The sequence below is a fragment of the Lacerta agilis genome, chromosome 9, assembly GCF_009819535.1.
Source record: "Lacerta agilis isolate rLacAgi1 chromosome 9, rLacAgi1.pri, whole genome shotgun sequence".
NCBI classification, from domain to species: Eukaryota; Metazoa; Chordata; class Lepidosauria; order Squamata; family Lacertidae; genus Lacerta; species Lacerta agilis.
This window is the reverse complement of record NC_046320.1, coordinates 34,826,371-34,843,685: the sequence shown is the minus strand read 5'-3', so window position 1 is coordinate 34,843,685 and position 17,315 is coordinate 34,826,371. Positions and strand designations below refer to the sequence as shown.

At 45.8% G+C, this 17,315-nt stretch overlaps 1 protein-coding gene across 5 annotated transcripts; it reads left to right on the top strand.

Moving 5' to 3' along the window:
- The first annotated feature begins 1,101 nt into the window (after nucleotides 1–1,101).
- On the top strand, nucleotides 1,102–16,404 carry NPY2R (neuropeptide Y receptor Y2). 5 transcript variants are annotated; one of them, XR_004427348.1, is made up of 2 exons: nucleotides 1,102–1,574; nucleotides 5,692–5,836. XR_004427348.1 is itself a non-coding variant. In XM_033160551.1 (2 exons), exon 2 carries the CDS (start codon nucleotides 15,076–15,078, stop codon nucleotides 16,237–16,239), a length of 1,164 nt encoding a protein of 387 aa, XP_033016442.1. In that variant the 5' UTR covers nucleotides 1,345–1,574; nucleotides 15,028–15,075; the 3' UTR covers nucleotides 16,240–16,404. The 5 variants fall into 5 exon arrangements, 2 of the variants coding, with proteins under 2 accessions (XP_033016442.1, XP_033016441.1); XM_033160551.1 differs by lacking the exon at nucleotides 5,692–5,836 and adding an exon at nucleotides 15,028–16,404 and having other exon boundaries at nucleotides 1,345–1,574; XR_004427350.1 differs by lacking the exons at nucleotides 1,102–1,574; nucleotides 5,692–5,836 and adding exons at nucleotides 8,340–8,453; nucleotides 13,759–13,874.
- Nucleotides 16,405–17,315: the final 911 nt, after the last annotated feature.

Below are 17,315 nucleotides of genomic sequence, written 5' to 3'. Positions count from 1 at the left end.
ACTACAGCAGAATTTTGGAGTCTCACAGGATATTAACCCAAACATCTTTAAATGTAAGAATATACAAGAGTCTGGGAGGCAGAAATAAGGCTGCTTCCCGGTTCATTTTCTTCAATAGCAGCTGCAACAACTCTTTCGGCTGCCACGTGCAAACTACTTACTGTGGATCAGTTGCATTCCTCCTAATGGGGCTACTCTGGAAGACAGATGCATCATGGATTCATAGCAGCCTTCACAGACCATCCTTGCATGGTCTCCAGATTAGAACCCACTTACTGTTTCCTTACAAAGCACCAGTTCACACATTTAGCAGATTCAAGTGATAAAGTTGGGTGGATTTTGCTGTTGCAGTTGCATATCTGAATACACCCCCCCTTAAAAAAAGGAGGTTTCCTGCATGTAGAAAAAAAGCATCAGTGTTCAACTAAGCCATATTCCTGTCATGCTAGTTTTCCAGGTGCACATGTTGTTGTTGTTGGGCACTAAAAGACGCACACACATTTTCCAGGTTTTTAGAAGTGGTGCAATCCTGGACAAGCAACAACAACAAACTTTCCCACTTGATCCTGTTTGATGTAAACGCTTGCCCTGGATTCTGCATCCTCCCCAACCGAACATAAATGAGAATGATCAGCTTTCGCCTACGGAGCATCATGTGGCTGAGGTCCGCATCACTCTCCGGATTAGGCCGCTACTAGTGCTAAATCGGAACTAATTGTCCAATAAAGTTCTGTTTCTTTATTCAAGAACCAATATGAACCTGAATGAAAAAGGAAATGGAAAGTCGCTTAGGTCGCCATAGCACTTGGAGAGCTTGTTTTTTTAGACACTAACCGCGAGAGACCCACTCGGATTTACAGAAAATCCACTTTGTTGTGACATGATATAAACCATCTGAATCTATCTGAAACGCCCCACCCCCAAATCACACCCCAATCCCCATCATCTTCCTTTTCATGGGTTTTCAGCCGAGACGATAAACCTGTGGCTCGTCGTCGGACTGCAATCACTTCGGCACTTACCTGAGCGCAAACTCCGCTGAACTCAATGGTCTTACTTCTGAGTAGACACACTTGGGGGCTGAGGGGCCGAAGTGCTCCCCTCTCTTCCTTTTTTTCACAAACCGGTTCAATTATGAAGAGGGAGACGCCGCCCGGGGCTGACGCCTGCCCCACGGCCACGCCATTCATGCCATAGCTGCGTGGCTCTCTGCATATGTTCAGAGGCGCTCGTTTCCTCGTCGGGATGCCTCCCCCGCGCGGCTGCCCGCCGGCGTTCCGAAGAGATTCGGAGCGAAGCCCCGCCCCGCCGGGCACGAGTGGGCGGGGCTCTTGGTGCCCTCCCCCCCTCCCTCCCCCGCTGCCTTCCTTCCTTCCCCTCGGCGTCCTCTGCCCGCTCCCGCTCAGTGGCCGGGCGAGCTTCGGCAGGTGAGCACGCCGGCGCCTCCTTCGTCCCGGAGATGGAAGAGCCGCTGCAAACTTCGGGCGGCAGAGACGGAGCGTCGGGCTGAGGCGGGGAGAGGAGTCAAGCCCCTGCGAGGTGGGCGAGAAGGGAAGCAAAGGCACGGGAGATCGGTAAGTCAAAACCCGCACCCCCCCCCCAACACCACCACACAAGAAGAACAGCCCCCCTTGGGTACTTGGAGGGCAACTCTTCGCGTCCCTCCTCCACCCAGGCGAGGCACCCGTCCCCGCCCTGGCTGGGAGTGCCTTCAAAACTTGGACACTTCTGCCCCCATCTCCTCCGCTCCTGCTTTCTAAGCAAAAGTCCTGGTGCTTCCAGTGCCGCTGCCCGGGGGGGGGGGGGCAAAAGGAGAGCCTCGCTCGTGCTTTGGCGACTCGATCTCCACGGGGAGGAAAGGGTCATCTGGTAACTGGCAATTCTCTTCTCTGGTTCGAATTAATACGCGAGCGCTTGAGCATTGCTGCGCACGGGGATTCAGAGCATAGCTGTCAACTTTTCCCTTTTTTTCTTGCGAGGAATCCTATTCGGAATAAGGGAATTTCCCTTTTTTTAAAAAGGGAAAAGTTGACAGCTATGATTCAGAGTGACAGGACATAAACTGACGCGGGGAGATGCGTGTGTGTTTGGTCCGTGGTAGCAGCCTCTGAATGTCATAATGGGGATGGGGATGATGGTAATTAGACACTAAGAACCTCAGGTTGCCGGCTACAAGCTACAGACTCCGCAGTCACCCTATGGGAATTTATTGAACTCCGCCGGAATAATTGAATTATGAACTGCAGTAACAAAGCATTCAGGAGTCGCCTGTATTTAAGTGTTTGGCAAGCATATTGCTACACATCTCTCTGCTTTTCTTGTTGTGCTTTGTTGCGTTCAGTCTCTACCCTGCTGCACCCCGTGTACATCCCATAGGTTATCAGTTAATAATGGACCAGCCAGCTCTGCAAGAATGCTGGGGGGATTTTTAAACAGCTATTACCATTATTATTGAAGGCTGGGGAAGGAAGTGTTTTGTGCATCAAACTTACTTCAACCCAGGATAATGTCAGCTAGCAGTAATGCTTTTTTAAAAAAGCAGGCCATATGGCATAAATAATGGATCAGATTGTTTGGAGCATTAAAATCGTAGCCTTTCCTTCTTTAACTCCTGCCTTTCTCAACAGCTCTGTATTTCTTTCAAACCAGCAGCTTCTCTTCATTGGAAGAAAAGTTAATAACACATTGCAAACTTTTATGTTAGGAGGTCACTTTAAGTTTCTTTTGGGTGAAATCAGATCCCATGGAAATCATCAGGATTCTCTTCTGAGCAAATATGTTTATAGATGAGCTTGTAGATATGTTTATAGATGAGTTTGCTTGTAAAGATGGTTTGTAAAGATGGTTTGTTAGAGTGTATTTGAGATGTAGAATGGACACATTGACCTGGTTTGCATGTCCCATTAAACTGTCGGATTTTTAAATAGGAAGTTTCATTGGATTTCAGTCAATACAAAATTAAATCTCTTCCCAACGGCAACAAATTACCCCTCCTTGCTCAAGTAGGACAAAACGGTTTCAAGAGTGGAGTTCATTGTTCCATAACCAATCATGTGCACGTGGTGGATGCCAGATTGTATTATTTTCATCTGAGAAAGTTATAAATGGATGCCATATTTCAATATAGTCATCAGCATCCTGAGAGCCTTTACCCATTTAATCAGTTTTCCATCAAAGCAACCATCCATATTTTCTGTCTTCTAAAACAAGCTGCAGGTGTTCTCCCAAGTTCTCCCAGTTCTGTGTTAATCAATTCATTATTGTGAAGTAAAATGTTGAGGGGATTAAAAAAAAAAAGGCAGAACAAAAAGTACCAGAGATAATGGACACCCTTGTTTGGTCCCTCAAAATAAAGAAAATGGGACTGAGTCCCTGTTATTAACCTGGACTATAGATTCTGTAAGGCTATAAAATTAAGAGGCCCCTCTTTCCCTCACACACCCTAATTTCCTGGGTTGGATAAAACTGAGAACTAATCAAGCTTTGGAGAGTTAAACTGTGCCAAACAGCTTATGTTATAAATACAAGCCAGGCCAACCTGATGATGGCTTGCTGAGTGAGAGTTGTTAGGGGGTATAAAGCCTAATGATGGCCAAGTCAAAAAGAGGCAGGGAGATAGATGGGTGATTAACAAAGTAGTTACTCTGTGCCAAAAGGCAGAAGGGTGTGAGCCCCTCCTTCATCTAGAGAGGTAGCTAGCAAGAGGCAAAAGGGCAGAGGTTTTACGATAGCACTTGACAGTGAAGTACTGGCAGAAACTGTGGCAGGCTGTGAAACAGACAGAGAGCATGGCTGATTTCTCTGTTGGATCCAAGTTCACTGTGCCTATGGGAGAAGCAAGAGACCCCCTTGGAGTGTAATGCTGGGAACCCCTTCCCAGTAGGCTCAGGTGGTCTTAACCATATATCATAAACACACCACAGTCTCCGCTTTGCCTCCTTTACAAAAGGAAACACAAACCCCGAGAAAGTACTTGGATTCCTGCTTGGAGATTGGGACGGCGTGTAACAATATTAAACCATAGGTTATGCTAACTGTGGTTTAATGCAGGGGTGGCCAATGTAGTGTCCTGAAGTTGTTGTTGGACTCCGACTCCCATCGGCCCCAGCCAGCTTTGTTAGTGGTCAGGGATCATGGGAGCAGACATGAAGCAACATCTGGAGGGCATCACTTCCCTGTTTAACTTGATGTGTGAACCAGGCCATTGCAGAATGAGTCCAGCAGGAGTTCTAAAATCCGCAGAGCAGTGCTGGAATATGGATTATGAGAAGCATGATTGCAAGATGTTTTTGTGCACCCATTCGAGTAAAAAAACAGCATTAGCGAAAACCAGCATGCTTCAGAATAGGTGAAAGAAAGAGAGACAAAGAGAAATAATGAGGATTTTATATACAATACAGTAGGATTCTTAGTAACAACCCCATCAAACACCCTCGATCTTTCCAATTTTCAGCATTTGTTAACCAAATGCAATTTCTCCTCTGCTTGTGTAGTTGGATTCTTGAAGTATCTTCATTCTTTCTTTCCCCTCTGGTGCTGCTACCCAAAAAATGCTTCCTTGGATGAAGCAAACTCAGCAGAGTGCTTTAACAAGGATATAAAGAAAAGGTGGTGTCAAGAGAAGAAAACAACATTATCTGATCATTTTCTAGCCCAAAGGAGGATGAAAAGCTTGATGAAAAGAGAGATATGGAAGATGAAATTTTGTAGAAAAATGAAGCAGCCTTTCAATACAGTTTTTAAAAATAATTTTTTGTCAAAGAAATTTTAACATGCTTTTTTCTTAATTCGGAGTAAGTGCAGGGTTATTTGAATTGTATGTTATGCATCCTAACTGCATGCTACATGCATTATTAGCAGACTTCGTAATTGTATGTTTATTTACAGTGCAGCTCTGTATATGTCTGTTGTAGGGTAAGCCTCATTGAGTTTACTGGGATTTATTCTTACCTAGGTAAGTTGGGTGATTTGCAACAAACCTGCAAGGATTCATGATTCCTAGTTGTTTAGCAATGGTAACAACGAAATTACTTTTTCCACTTAAGTGGGGCTGCTGAAATGAAGAAAGCTAACCAGGGTTAATCTTTTGTGTGAAAGGACTGCAACCTCAGTTCATTTCTGGAAGTGAAAAACAAATACCAAGGTTCAGAAGCACCCTGTTATTGACTTCTCACTGGCCCACTTCACACATAATGTTGGGCCAAGCCATATCTAAGTGTGACCCACAGCAACTCATAGTGGCCCAGACAAACCACACACTCAGATTCAGATGAGCTTTGGCTGTGGCTACCTGCATACTCACTCGTTCATGGATAGCCATGGTTTGGCTTCATGTTATTTGCAAACTAGGACACTTGGAGCTTGTTGGTGGATCTTGGGTTGTAGATGAGGGAAGTAGACACAACAAGTCTGAAGTCTGCTCCATTATGTAGTTCAGCACACTGGCTTCTACTTTAATAGTCCCCAGTGGGGCCAACTTCCGAGTAAACATGGCTAGGATCAGGTTTCAGTAGTTTCCCCCACTCTTTCCATGAGGCACACTAAAACAACCTTTTAGCAATGGCTTCATTCCTTGTGTGCAAATGTGATTTCTGGTCACCCATGACACCAGTTTCCTACCTTACTTGTGCAGGAAGATAGTTTTGCATCTACATTTCAACCACGATATACTTTTGTTTCACCTGTCCACAGGTGTGATTGACTTAAAGTATATTATTACTAGCCCTGTGACCTCCACCATCCGTACCACAGAGATGTAACCTTTACAGCTTGAGAAGCCTCAGCAAAGGTAATGCAGATCGGCTGGGGAGGTGGTGATGTTTACAAGAGAGTGAAAAATTTCCCAGCCCCAAGTTTCTAAGGGGACATCCATGGCATACCTTTCCCACCTCTTCCCCATGGAACTTCTCCCCTGCCCCCCTTTTGACAGCTGATAAGCGTGACTCTTTCCATGTTTATTACCTGTTACAGGGCATTCCTCTGACCAAGGCCGTCTTAAGTATGTCCAGCGCCATGGTGCAAAGATCCCGTCGGCGTTCCCCCCTTCCCAGAGTTGCTGACATTTTTACGGTGCTGCCGACAGCTTTGCGGGGCTGGAGGAGGCAGGCAGCAGCTGGAGGGCGACTCCTCTGATGGGGAAGAGGTGGAGGCTCCGGGCACAGCGCTGCTTCAGCGAGGCGGGCGAGGGTGGCAAGCTGATGCCAGGAGGTGCCACGTCCAGCCTCCACCTCTTCCCTGGCGCACTCCAGAACTTGGCACCCCGGCACCCCACGCCACTTGCCTCTATGGGCAAGACACCCCTGCCTGTATCAGGTGGTGTTGGATGAGCAACAGGAGATGAACCAGAGAGGGCTGAAGTTGTGGCCAGATATGGACGGTGAGGGTTGGACATATGGTAGATGCTGACCCACCTCTTCTTTAAAGTTGCTGCATAGATGTACTCCAAGGCAGAGGTGGCCAGCTTCAGGATTCTCAGGACCCCTACTGTTCTCCATATAGTTTTTGAGTAAAGGGAGAAAGGGGCTGTTTCTATAACCTGCCCCCTTTACAGGTGATCAGGTTTCACAACAAGTTCAGTGTCATCCAGCAACAATAGCTTTACAGTGTCAGAGTGAACAACACACAGGAGGCACGCAAATTAAGCCTTCCTCTGATCATTTAAAAAAATGAAAACCCATGTCTTGGCTGCAATTTGGAGCAGGGGAGAGGGGAGGAACTGCTTAACTATGTCCTTCCTTGCCATTTGCCTGCTCACCCAGCCTGCAAACTGCTCCCCCTTTTTTTCTCCATTTGCAAGGGAAAACTCTTGACAACCCATATATTTCCCCATGCAGCTTGGAAAACAGCTGAGTAGTGGAAAAACAGCAAGTCCTCTAGATATGATTTTCAGTAACTGGAATAAATAGGGCTTTTATCTTTTTAAGATGAAATGCAGAGGCAGACTTGCTGATTAGGGGTGGGGAGAGCTATTCTGCTAGCTTCCCAGCAGGTGCATTGCTGTTACTTTCTCAGAATGAGAGGGTGAGGTGGTGGGAAGGCCAGCACAGTGCAAACACATGGATGCAGCCAATCTGGTGTTCCTGCTGATGCATTTGCACCATGCCAAGCTTCCACCGCATCAACTCTCCAGCAAACCAACAGCTGGGAGGCTAGTGTAACGGCTTTGCCCCACTGACGAGCCATTTCTGGTGAAATGCAAATTGCTTTTTTGTTGTTTTGTTCCTTGAATGAATGAATAAGTAAAAGAAGTCCACTGTGCGGCTATTCCTCTCCTGCAACCTGCAGCCTCTTGAGCAAGGTTGGGGAATCTGTGCCCTCCAGATGTTGGTGGGCTCCCAAATCCAACCCAAGGGTGATGGGATTTGTAGTCCAGGAATGCCTGGAGGGTCACAGTTTCCCTGTTCCTCGAGTTTGCTTTTGGTTTTAAAAAAGAAAGAAAACGGAGAAAAGAAGCACATAGCTGCTTATAATATTTACTGCTTCACAATTATAAAATGTGGCCACTTGGGTGTTGTCTGTGCCTTACATATAAAACAAACCTTAAAATAAATGAATTTCTCTGACACACAAGTTTTTAAACACCTTATCTCTTTGAATGAGAAAAGCTGAAGGCAACCTTTTTTTTTTTACTTCATTAACATTTGGTGTGACCTTGGCAGCAGATAAAATTGCATTGTAGGGTGTCCCTGGTTAAAGGCATAGAGCAGGATAATCAATGCATTATTAAGGATGTGCAGGAAATGAATGGTCACAAATTCCTTTGGCAACTGGGGGTTCACCCCCATCCCCAGAAAACCTGCAGTTGTGCTTTGCAGCGCAGCAATCCTGAGTTGCACCACCATTTTTTTTTGCAAGCCATAATACATTTGCTTCCCACATATTGTAAACATAAGGAGCAGGGCACGTAAGTTAACAGAATGTAGCCTACAAATGCATTGCTATTGGGAAAGGCAATATAGAATTTCAATAGGTCTAGAATGGTTCATTAAGTTCTAATTGACTCAGGCTAGGGCTTGCCTTCATACAGAGGAGCAGCTGGGGAAATAATGCCCGAGGCATGTTCATCTGACACAAAGAGTGGGTTCAGGTAATAATAATACCACCATGGTGGTTGCCTATATTTTCACTCTGCAGGGCTGTGTCCATCTGATAAAGCCGCTGGCTATAAGGACAGGAAACATGGCAAATGTGTGCCTTGTATATTTTATGCCTTGTGGAAACATGAGGATAGCAAGACTGTTAGCTTGCCAACTTACTATTAGCATCACCATGCTCTGTTGCTTTCTTGTGGGCTTATAGCCAAATAAAGTATTATCTATCTATCTATCTATCTATCTGTTGCTTTGTTTCAGGTTTTCTCTCGTCCGCATGCAGTTTGCAAGTGTTGATAGCAGCTGCCACCAGCCGTGCCTTGAAACAGAGGATTGCCAACCCTGCGGCAGAGTAGAGTGCAGGTGGGCAATGTGTGGTTTGGGAACCTAATGTGGCCCATAGCCCGCTTTCATACAGCCTGTGGCCTAATTTCATGTGGGTAGAAATGAGGGAGGAAATGGAGGGAAAGATGATGGCAGAGAGAGAGAGAGAGAGAGAGAGAGAGAGAAGAGAGAGAATGAAAGTGTTGTTAGGATACAAGAGGGGAGGAAGGAATGTCCTGTCATACATTCTTGATTCAAATTCTCCCTGCTTTTGTTTATGGCTCTGCTCAGGGCCATCTCGTCATAGGGCCTGGGAGGCGTGGTGCGCCAGGGCGCCGGGCCCCCCAGGGGCGCCCCCATGAGCCCGCCGGCATACCAGGCGCCCCCTCCCCAACCCGCCCCATCCCCACGGGCGGGCGCTCGCGCGCCGGCGGGTGGGCTGCAAGCCGGCCGCCCTCCGGAGCTCCAGCTGGAGCGCTGGGAAGGGCATGCAAAGCCCCGCACCACTCCAGCACCATGCCCCTCATCCCCCACTTGCCCACCCCCCCTCCCGAGGGGCGGTCAGCGCGGGAGGGAGGCAGGCGGAGAGGCGGCACGCCGGGGGCGCCGAGGGATCCCATTGTGCCATGGCGGCCCTGGCTCTGCTCTCTGCTGGTGCGCAGCATCCAACAGATTACCTCCCAAGGGAATGCAGAAAAAGGGTTATCCCACCCCTGTGGACACTGGTGGAGGAAGGGTTGTGTGTGTGTGGGGGGGGGTGCGGACTGCCCCGGTTGTCAACACTGAGGGTGTGTGTGTGATGTGGTGGCTTGGGCAGGCACCTGAAGGCTCTATGCTGCCTGAAATAGCAGAGTGGGACTTGTGCGGCAGAGAGGCTTCATGCAGCGTGCCCCGCCCCCGACTGCAGGACATGCGAGTTGCACCAGGCACCCGGGCAGCTAGTTATGCTATTGCCTGTGGGAAAGGATTCCAACTTTCTATTAGGTACCTTTGATTACAAAGAAGTGTCCTCTATAGTTCTGTTCAGCAGCTACTAAGGTAAATTCTGTTTACTACATTTCTTGGTAGAATATATATAATTGGTACTTATCAAAAGCTATGCAAAAGGTCTTGCCCAATACAAAGTATCTTTCTATTATACAACAGAGTAAAAGAAATACTTTGAAAATCTAATCTAAAAATGAACAGGAACAAATGGAAGAAAAAACGTGGTGGGTGGAGGAAGAAAGAAAGAAAGAAGTAAAAAGAGAGAGAGAAAGAAAAGAACATGGAAAGATAAAAAGGTTCTCTGTCTGTCCGTTAAATATAGTATTCACTCATTAACATCCAACTATTCTATTTTCTATGAGCCAATCTTCTAATCCAGATATTACAAGTTCATTTTCTCATTCAAGCAGAAAAGCCCGCAAGAAGCTTCCAATCCTTAATAAATGTCAGTAATGTTTTTTCTCTAATTAAACACATTAATTGTGCCATCTCTGCTATGTCCGGTAATTTTATCAACAATTTCTTCATAGTAGGTAGGGCTGTATCTTTTCCATACTTGGCTATATTTCTGAATGGTTGTGGAAGCCTTATAAATTGCTCCAGGTAATTAATCACATTTCAAACTGGCTTCCTTGTGCTTAGTGCTCCCCTGTTTCCACCCTGTATAATAATAGTAAATCTCTCTCACACCCAGCAAGAAGAGAAACTGACATTGGGGTAATTGTAGAGATGTTATTCAAGGGGGAAAACGGATCCTATTCATTCTGCCTCCACCACCACAGATTAAGAAGGAGCAATATGATGGGCTGAGCTTTCTAACAGGAAGCATTTAATTTAAATGCATAGGTACCCTGAAAAACTTAATAGGGTTTAACTTGTTTATTCTGGACAGGTTGAAGCTGCCCACAAAAATTGCCATTGATTAGGCATGCGGGAAAAAAATGTGGAAAAGACAAAGGATTTTCCAGAAAACACTAGAAAGCAACAGGCTAATAAGGGCATCATATGGATACTCTCAGGAAGCGAGCGAGCATAATTTCAGCGAAAATAGCTTCTGTGGAAGTATCTTAAGTTGCTCAGCACAAAACTATATGGTAAATTGGTAACCAAAAAATACCTTTTCTGTTCTGGAATAATTTAAAAATGCCCTTGTTTGTGTTGCCACGGTGACAGCCTGGATTTAGGAATTCTATCCCCACAGTTCAGGATGTGTCCTCACGTAATGAGGAAGACTTATAACATCTTGTTCATATAAACGGGGGTGTTAAAACAGATGGTCAGTGCAATCCTACAATGACCGCTCCCCACATCAAATGGGGGGCGCTTTTTGCGTGGTTGCGCGCAGCCCCCCCCCCCCCCGGATCCCAGTGCAGCTCCTTGTAGTACGAGCTGGCTTCGCCCTCCCCAGGGTGGATACCCAGAGGTCTCCGCCTACCTCAGCCAATCACCCAATCCCGCCTGGGGAGGCATTGCCAGGGAATCGGCCAGGTAGGGGGAGGGACCGCCCTGCCAACACAAGAGAAGGTGAATCTTACCTGTGAAGTGTCAGTTGGCTCCAGAGCCACTATAATACCTACATGGAAGGAAGTCCCATTGAATTCAGTGGGATTTACTCCCAGATAAGTCAGTAAGATTGTAGGCTCAAACAGTCTAGCTTTACACACTTGCTCATTTTCATGTCTCTCTTGAGCTTATTCTCTCAAGTTGATAATAAACTGAAGAGTTTTGACAACTTTAGCATTGGTTAGCAATACTCGTTCACTCTATACTGCTCTGCTTATATATAAACTAAAGGCAGAAGTCCCCCCCCCTTTCTTTGATCGTTCCTTGAAAGGTTCTGCAGCAGAGAAAAGGGAGATGTTTTCTTCTCGAAATACCACTCCAAGTGCATTCCACTGCCAAAGAAACATTACCTCAGGGTATTTTTAATGTGTTTTTAAAAATTTAATTTCAAAGTCAACGTTGTATAGAAAAACTCCTCAGTATTAAGCATGCTTTCTGTTCCCTTTTTGTTTATTGCAGGGTACAGCTTGTACTCCTGAAAGCTAGCTGCTTTGCTCCACTGACCTTTTAAAGGGACAGGGGGGAACTTCATGTTTTAGTTCTGTTTAGATGGTCGTAGATGTGCCTCTTTTTTTCTGTCACTCTATCACTCTTTTCTAGAGTTTAAAAGAAAATGTGTGGTGTCCATGACATGTAGCTTCTAACATTCTCCTTTACTGAGGGTATTACTTTCACATCATCAGTATCATGAGCAGCATGGTGAGAGTCACAAAAATGAACTAAATTTCTAGCAGTCGCAGCTGGGAAATGCTTCCTATGTATATTCCCTGGGCATGAAGAGTACTATGTGTGTACATATGCCTTTTTTATTTCAATTATAGCCCACCTTTCCTCCAAGGAGCTCAAGATGACAAATGTGCTTCCGGCGGCGACGCCATCGCGGAGCGGTCGTGGGTTGCCTCGGCTGCGAGGCGACCCAGTCCGTCCCGGGGGTTGGAGCCCCGCTACCGCAAAGCGGGGCTCCGGTGGGGTGCGGGAAGAGCGTCCCGCACCCCGGGCTCCCCGGCTGTGCCCACTATGGCTCTGAACCCTTCCCTCGCTCCCCCTGTAAAGGGGGAGTGGGGGTGAAGGGGCAACGGAGCCGGGCTATAGGGGACATGCCCCAACCGGGACGTGGAGCGGCGGTAACCCCCGCGACGAGCGTCAATGTTCTACCTGTCAAGTTTGGAATTAAAGAAACCCGGTGGCCGTGAGTAGTGGATTGGACTCGCTTTTGTACTTTTTTAACGACCCGGGTGACATTTGGAAAGGAAGCCTGCCTCCCTCCCTTCGGGGGATAGAAAGTAACCAGTTTAAGAGACTGCTGTTACAGTGATGGCTACAAAGTATTTGAATTTTGACAAGTGAGACTTCTTTGATTTCCCTCTGGGGAACAAGTCTGTGGATAATATCTCTTTTTAAAATCTGTGGTTCTTGCACCCTGGATACAGGGAAAATGGCTGCGAAAGATTGTGATTGAGTGGAAAGTTACTGGCATTAAGATGGAGAAGTCTGAAAATCGAAACTGTAATTTGACACCTATGCCCGCTTCTGCCATGCTGGGTTTTGTTTTCGATCTGGTGATGAACTGTGAGATGAGTGATGAACAAAGGATTATTATACTGAGACTGGAACTGCTCAACCGAAAATTGGAGATTTTGAACCGGGACATGTCAGAAAAGATATATCCCACAGAGGAGACTTTACAAGAAATGGCTGCATTGGAAGGGAGCCTTGGCATGGAACTGAAGGGGATGATTGAAGAACAGGATGGAATGGTCTGGCGACTCTGGAAAAATGAAACGTCCTTCGGGGTGGCAGACCCAGGACGAGGAGAATTGTTATATCTAACTCTCGAGGTGAGAGCCCGGGAGCATCGGTGAAAAAATTGTGTCTACAAATAAAAGAGGAATGGTATGGTGAACCGGAGAAGCTGGAAGAAGAGGATTTGCGTACCCTGAAGCTCTATGCAAGGACTGTTTTGGTTTTTGTCTGGATCTGTGGACTTGTAAGGAAAAATGACACTTCGAGGAGCGGCTCTGGAGTAAGACGACTAAAGAAAATGGACAGAAGGGGGATAGGGTGAACTGTATTAACGGTAAAAAGAAAAAATGATAAACTATGGTAACCTGAAACTGGCGTGTCAAGATTTTAAGTTTTTGGACTAAGAAAAGAGATATTTAAATTTTTGTTATTAACAGCAGTTATAGAGAAAGAGGATATTTGCTGTGATTTATATTGAGAATAATGTGTTAATAACTAGAATTTTGTGTGGAATTAATATGAAGTCATAATATGATTAAATTTTTGTTAAGTTAGTTTTGTTAAATTTTTGCATGTTATAAAACAAGATTAGGTGTTAATTCTTTATATGATGTTATTAAAGTAATATTTGGTATTAGAAACGAAGGTGAAAGGCAGGGGAAGTCTGTGCCAAGATTCGATCAAGATCTTTTTTTGATGATATAAGAAGAAGAATTATTGGTGTATATGTATTTGTCTATTTTCAGTTAGGTGTTGGGTTAATGTGGGTGTTCTATTTGTTTGTTGTAAAAATCAATAAATTCTTTAAAAAACAACAACAAGATGACAAATGTGGTTCTCTCTACACCTTCCTTCATTTTATCCTCACAAGAACTCTGTGAAGTAGGCTAAGCTGAGAGACTGTGGCTGCCCCAAGGCCACTCGGTCAGCTTCCTTGGGGACTAGAATCCTGGTCTTGCTAGTCCTAGTCTGGCACCTTAACCACCACAAAACACTGGCTCTGTTTGTGGGAAAATCACATGAGGTGACTGACTTTAGCTTTCGGCATCAGTTGATGGAGCCACTCAGCTGACCTCCTGTCACTGCTGCTTACCAGAAGGTGGAGGAAAGAGGTTGGCACAGTGGAAATGTATCGGCAAGAACACTGGATTGACACTACTGATGTGTTCGTACCATGCTGACCTCACTGCTGCCACCTTCCCTCTACTTCCAGGTAAATGGCAGCAATACAGACAGCAAGGTCAGGTGGGTGCCATTGCCCTGTTCTGTATATATCTGGTTCATGAAATTGATTTTCAGCGAGCTGTGTAGCTGAGACCTATAATTTTATTTGTATGTTTTCATGAACTATCCATTAGAGTTCTCCTCCAATGAATTTTGCCTTATGCAGTTCAAAATCCTTAGCTGTGAAGGGCAGAAGATCAGTCTAGAGGTATTTAAAAGCATTGCCACACATGCTTTCTGCTGAAGCTGATATGATTCCACCCGCATCCTCAAAGTTCTTCTTTATTAATGTCATTGGTGATTATTCCCTGAAATTTCTTTGACTACGCAAATGTTCTACATTCTGAAATAGGATCTGATATTTAATTTTCAGTAGAAGGTCAGGGCACATTCCTAATGTCTGACATGTAGCACTCAACATTTGATAGGATCTGAGAGCTGACATACAGTACCAGCCAATGTTTGCCAATTAGAACTGTACAACATCTTCCCAGTTATAGTGGATATTTCTGCCTGGACTAACATGATCATGACAGCTTCTGCCAAAGCAGACATGCAATTTTGGGGAGCAGCAAATGGTTTGTTTACATCTTACTTTGCATCCTAGAACAGTGGCTTATCATTGCCCATTGAAAGGGCTGGCTGGCTCTCTGTTGTTCGTGGTGCCTGACTGTTGCTTAAAAGACCAGCCTAGGAGAAGAGGAATCTCAGCTCCCAGTACAGTGCTGTGATGGGAAGAAAAATGCAGCAGAGAACAGTTTCTCTCACCATCACAGCACTGAGCTTGTGAGAGAGGAACATCTCCTTATAACGTAACATTGTGATGGGAACACTCCACTGCTTCTCTGCAGATCAACAGGTCATAGTATCTGAAAGCTGTGTGTTGTGAGAATGTGTGTATTATGTCTATATTAAAGATGAAGCAACTGAGTCTGAGATATATTTGCTTTCCTGGGGCCCCTAAGAATTCAGGGCTGAGATGCAATTTGAACCAGGTACCTCCCAGTCCAATTCATTTAACCAACACCCTACCTCGGAGTAAACCTCCTGACTTTGCCCTTATTTAACATGTCCATCATCTTTGTATTCTTTGTAGGGGAAGAATACGGCTTGTGTTTTGAAACTTATCACACCTACAGAGAACATGGGGCTGATGGGAGGATCCAAAACTATGGAAAACCGGACAAGACTAACTAAAACGGACCTCTACTCCAGGCTGAACTTGCCACCAGGCTTCGAACATCCCTACGATGACCTGCTTGCTGACCCCAAGCGAGATCTGAAGGATAGCACCAATTTGGTGGAGGTGCAGATCGTCCTCATCTGTGCCTACTGCGTCATCATTTTGCTTGGGCTAGTGGGCAACTCCTTGGTGATCCACGTGGTGATCAAGTTCAAGAGCATGCGCACGGTGACCAACTTCTTCATTGCCAACTTGGCCGTGGCCGATCTGCTGGTGAACACGCTCTGCCTGCCGTTCACGTTAGTTTACACATTGCTGGGAGAATGGAAGCTGGGACCTGTGTTGTGCCACCTCGTGCCGTACGCCCAAGGCCTTGCCGTTCAGGTATCCATAGTGACATTAACTGTGATAGCCTTGGACCGGCACCGCTGCATTGTGTATCACCTGGAGAGCAAAATCTCCAAGAGGATCAGCTTCTTGATCATTGGGGTGGCCTGGGCTGTCAGTGCCATCTTGGCCAGCCCTCTGGCTATCTTCCGGGAGTATTTCTCCATTGAGCTCAACCAGGACTTCAAGATGGTGGTCTGTGCTGAGGCCTGGCCCAGGGAAGGGCTGGTCAATTACGGCACCATCTACAGCGTCTTGATGTTCCTGATCCAATATGTCTTGCCTCTGGCCATCATCTCCTATGCCTATATCCGTATCTGGAGTAAGCTAAAGAACCACATCAGTCCCGGGGCGGCGGGGGACCATTACCACCAGAGGCGTCGGAAAACTACCAAGATGCTGGTGTGTGTTGTGGTGGTGTTTGGGGTCTGCTGGCTGCCCTTCCACATCTTTCAACTCGTCAGTGATATTGACAGCAACGTGTTGGATTTGCAGGAATACAAACTGATCTACACACTCTTTCATGTCATTGCTATGTGCTCCACTTTTGCCAATCCACTCCTCTATGGCTGGATGAACAGCAACTACAGAACAGCTTTCCTGACTGCTTTCCGGTGCGAACAGCGGCTGGATTCCATCCACCCAGAGGTATCGCCTGCACTGAAAGCCAAGAAAAAGCTGGAAGCCAAAGAGGAGCATTGTGATGGACCCCCGTTTTCGCAGCCTACAAGTGTCTAGTGGATCAAACTAGATGTGGCAGTGGGCATACACATACCCGTCTCTCTCTCTCTCTCTTTTTGCAGCTAACAGGTATGGTGGTGATATGGATTGGGACCAGGGGCAGAGGGGGAGAAAAGCCATTTAATCTTTTCCCTGTCCAATCTTCCTGATGGAAATTGCTCCTCCCAGTGTAAGTAGCAGATGGTGGGGCGGGGGGGGGGTCATGAGTAGGAAAACAATGTAGGCAGAAAGGGTTAAGCTATGATCCAATCCTCACCCAATTTGCATTTGCACTGATTTTAAAGAGAGAGAAGTGCATTCACACATCTCTATTGCATTTCTTGTTTGACCCTAAGAAAGCAGTGAAGCTGAACAAGGAATGTGAGTGAGCGCAAGGGGAAATAGTTTGATGCTGATGCATTGCTGAGTGTGCTCAGATGTACTGTTGATTCATATAAATCTCGTGAACTGGGTGCAATTTGAGAACGTTCCCTACATTTTCAAGGCCGTTTGTCATCAAGTATAACGTCAACTACAAAGAACTGTAAAAGACTAAGCCGGTGTTTGGTTGCGTACAGTGAATTCAGAAGCACAGCCAGCAGTAACGCAGAAGAAAAGGGTTTGCCATTGTCAATGCACATTTTAAAAAGTGAGGAGACAAGACATTGGTAGTTGGAGGCAGATGACAATAAACATTTGACTGCTTGGAACATTACACAGTCCCTTTAGGCCACAGGAACAAACTACCCTCTAGTGGCAAAGCTGCAAATGGCTGTTGAAGTTGAAACTTGCTGCATCTTCCTTTCTGAAAGAAGTGGGTTTCCTAAAAGTCGCAGCGTACTATGGGTTTTTATTTTCTTTGATTTACATGAAAGTTGTGTTTCCCTGTTGAAGTTAGAAACAACAAAAGTCAGCAAAACATCTACTTTTTAGCCATTTGCAATGAAATTCTGGAAGGGCAAACCACAGATTTCAAGCTTAGGCTTCTATTAGCACCACATTTGAAGTTTGTATAATGAAAGTGGTACCCAGCTTGGTATTGTGCAATCTGTTAATGATGGATTGAGCAGCTGCAAGGTATCCTGTGAACCATA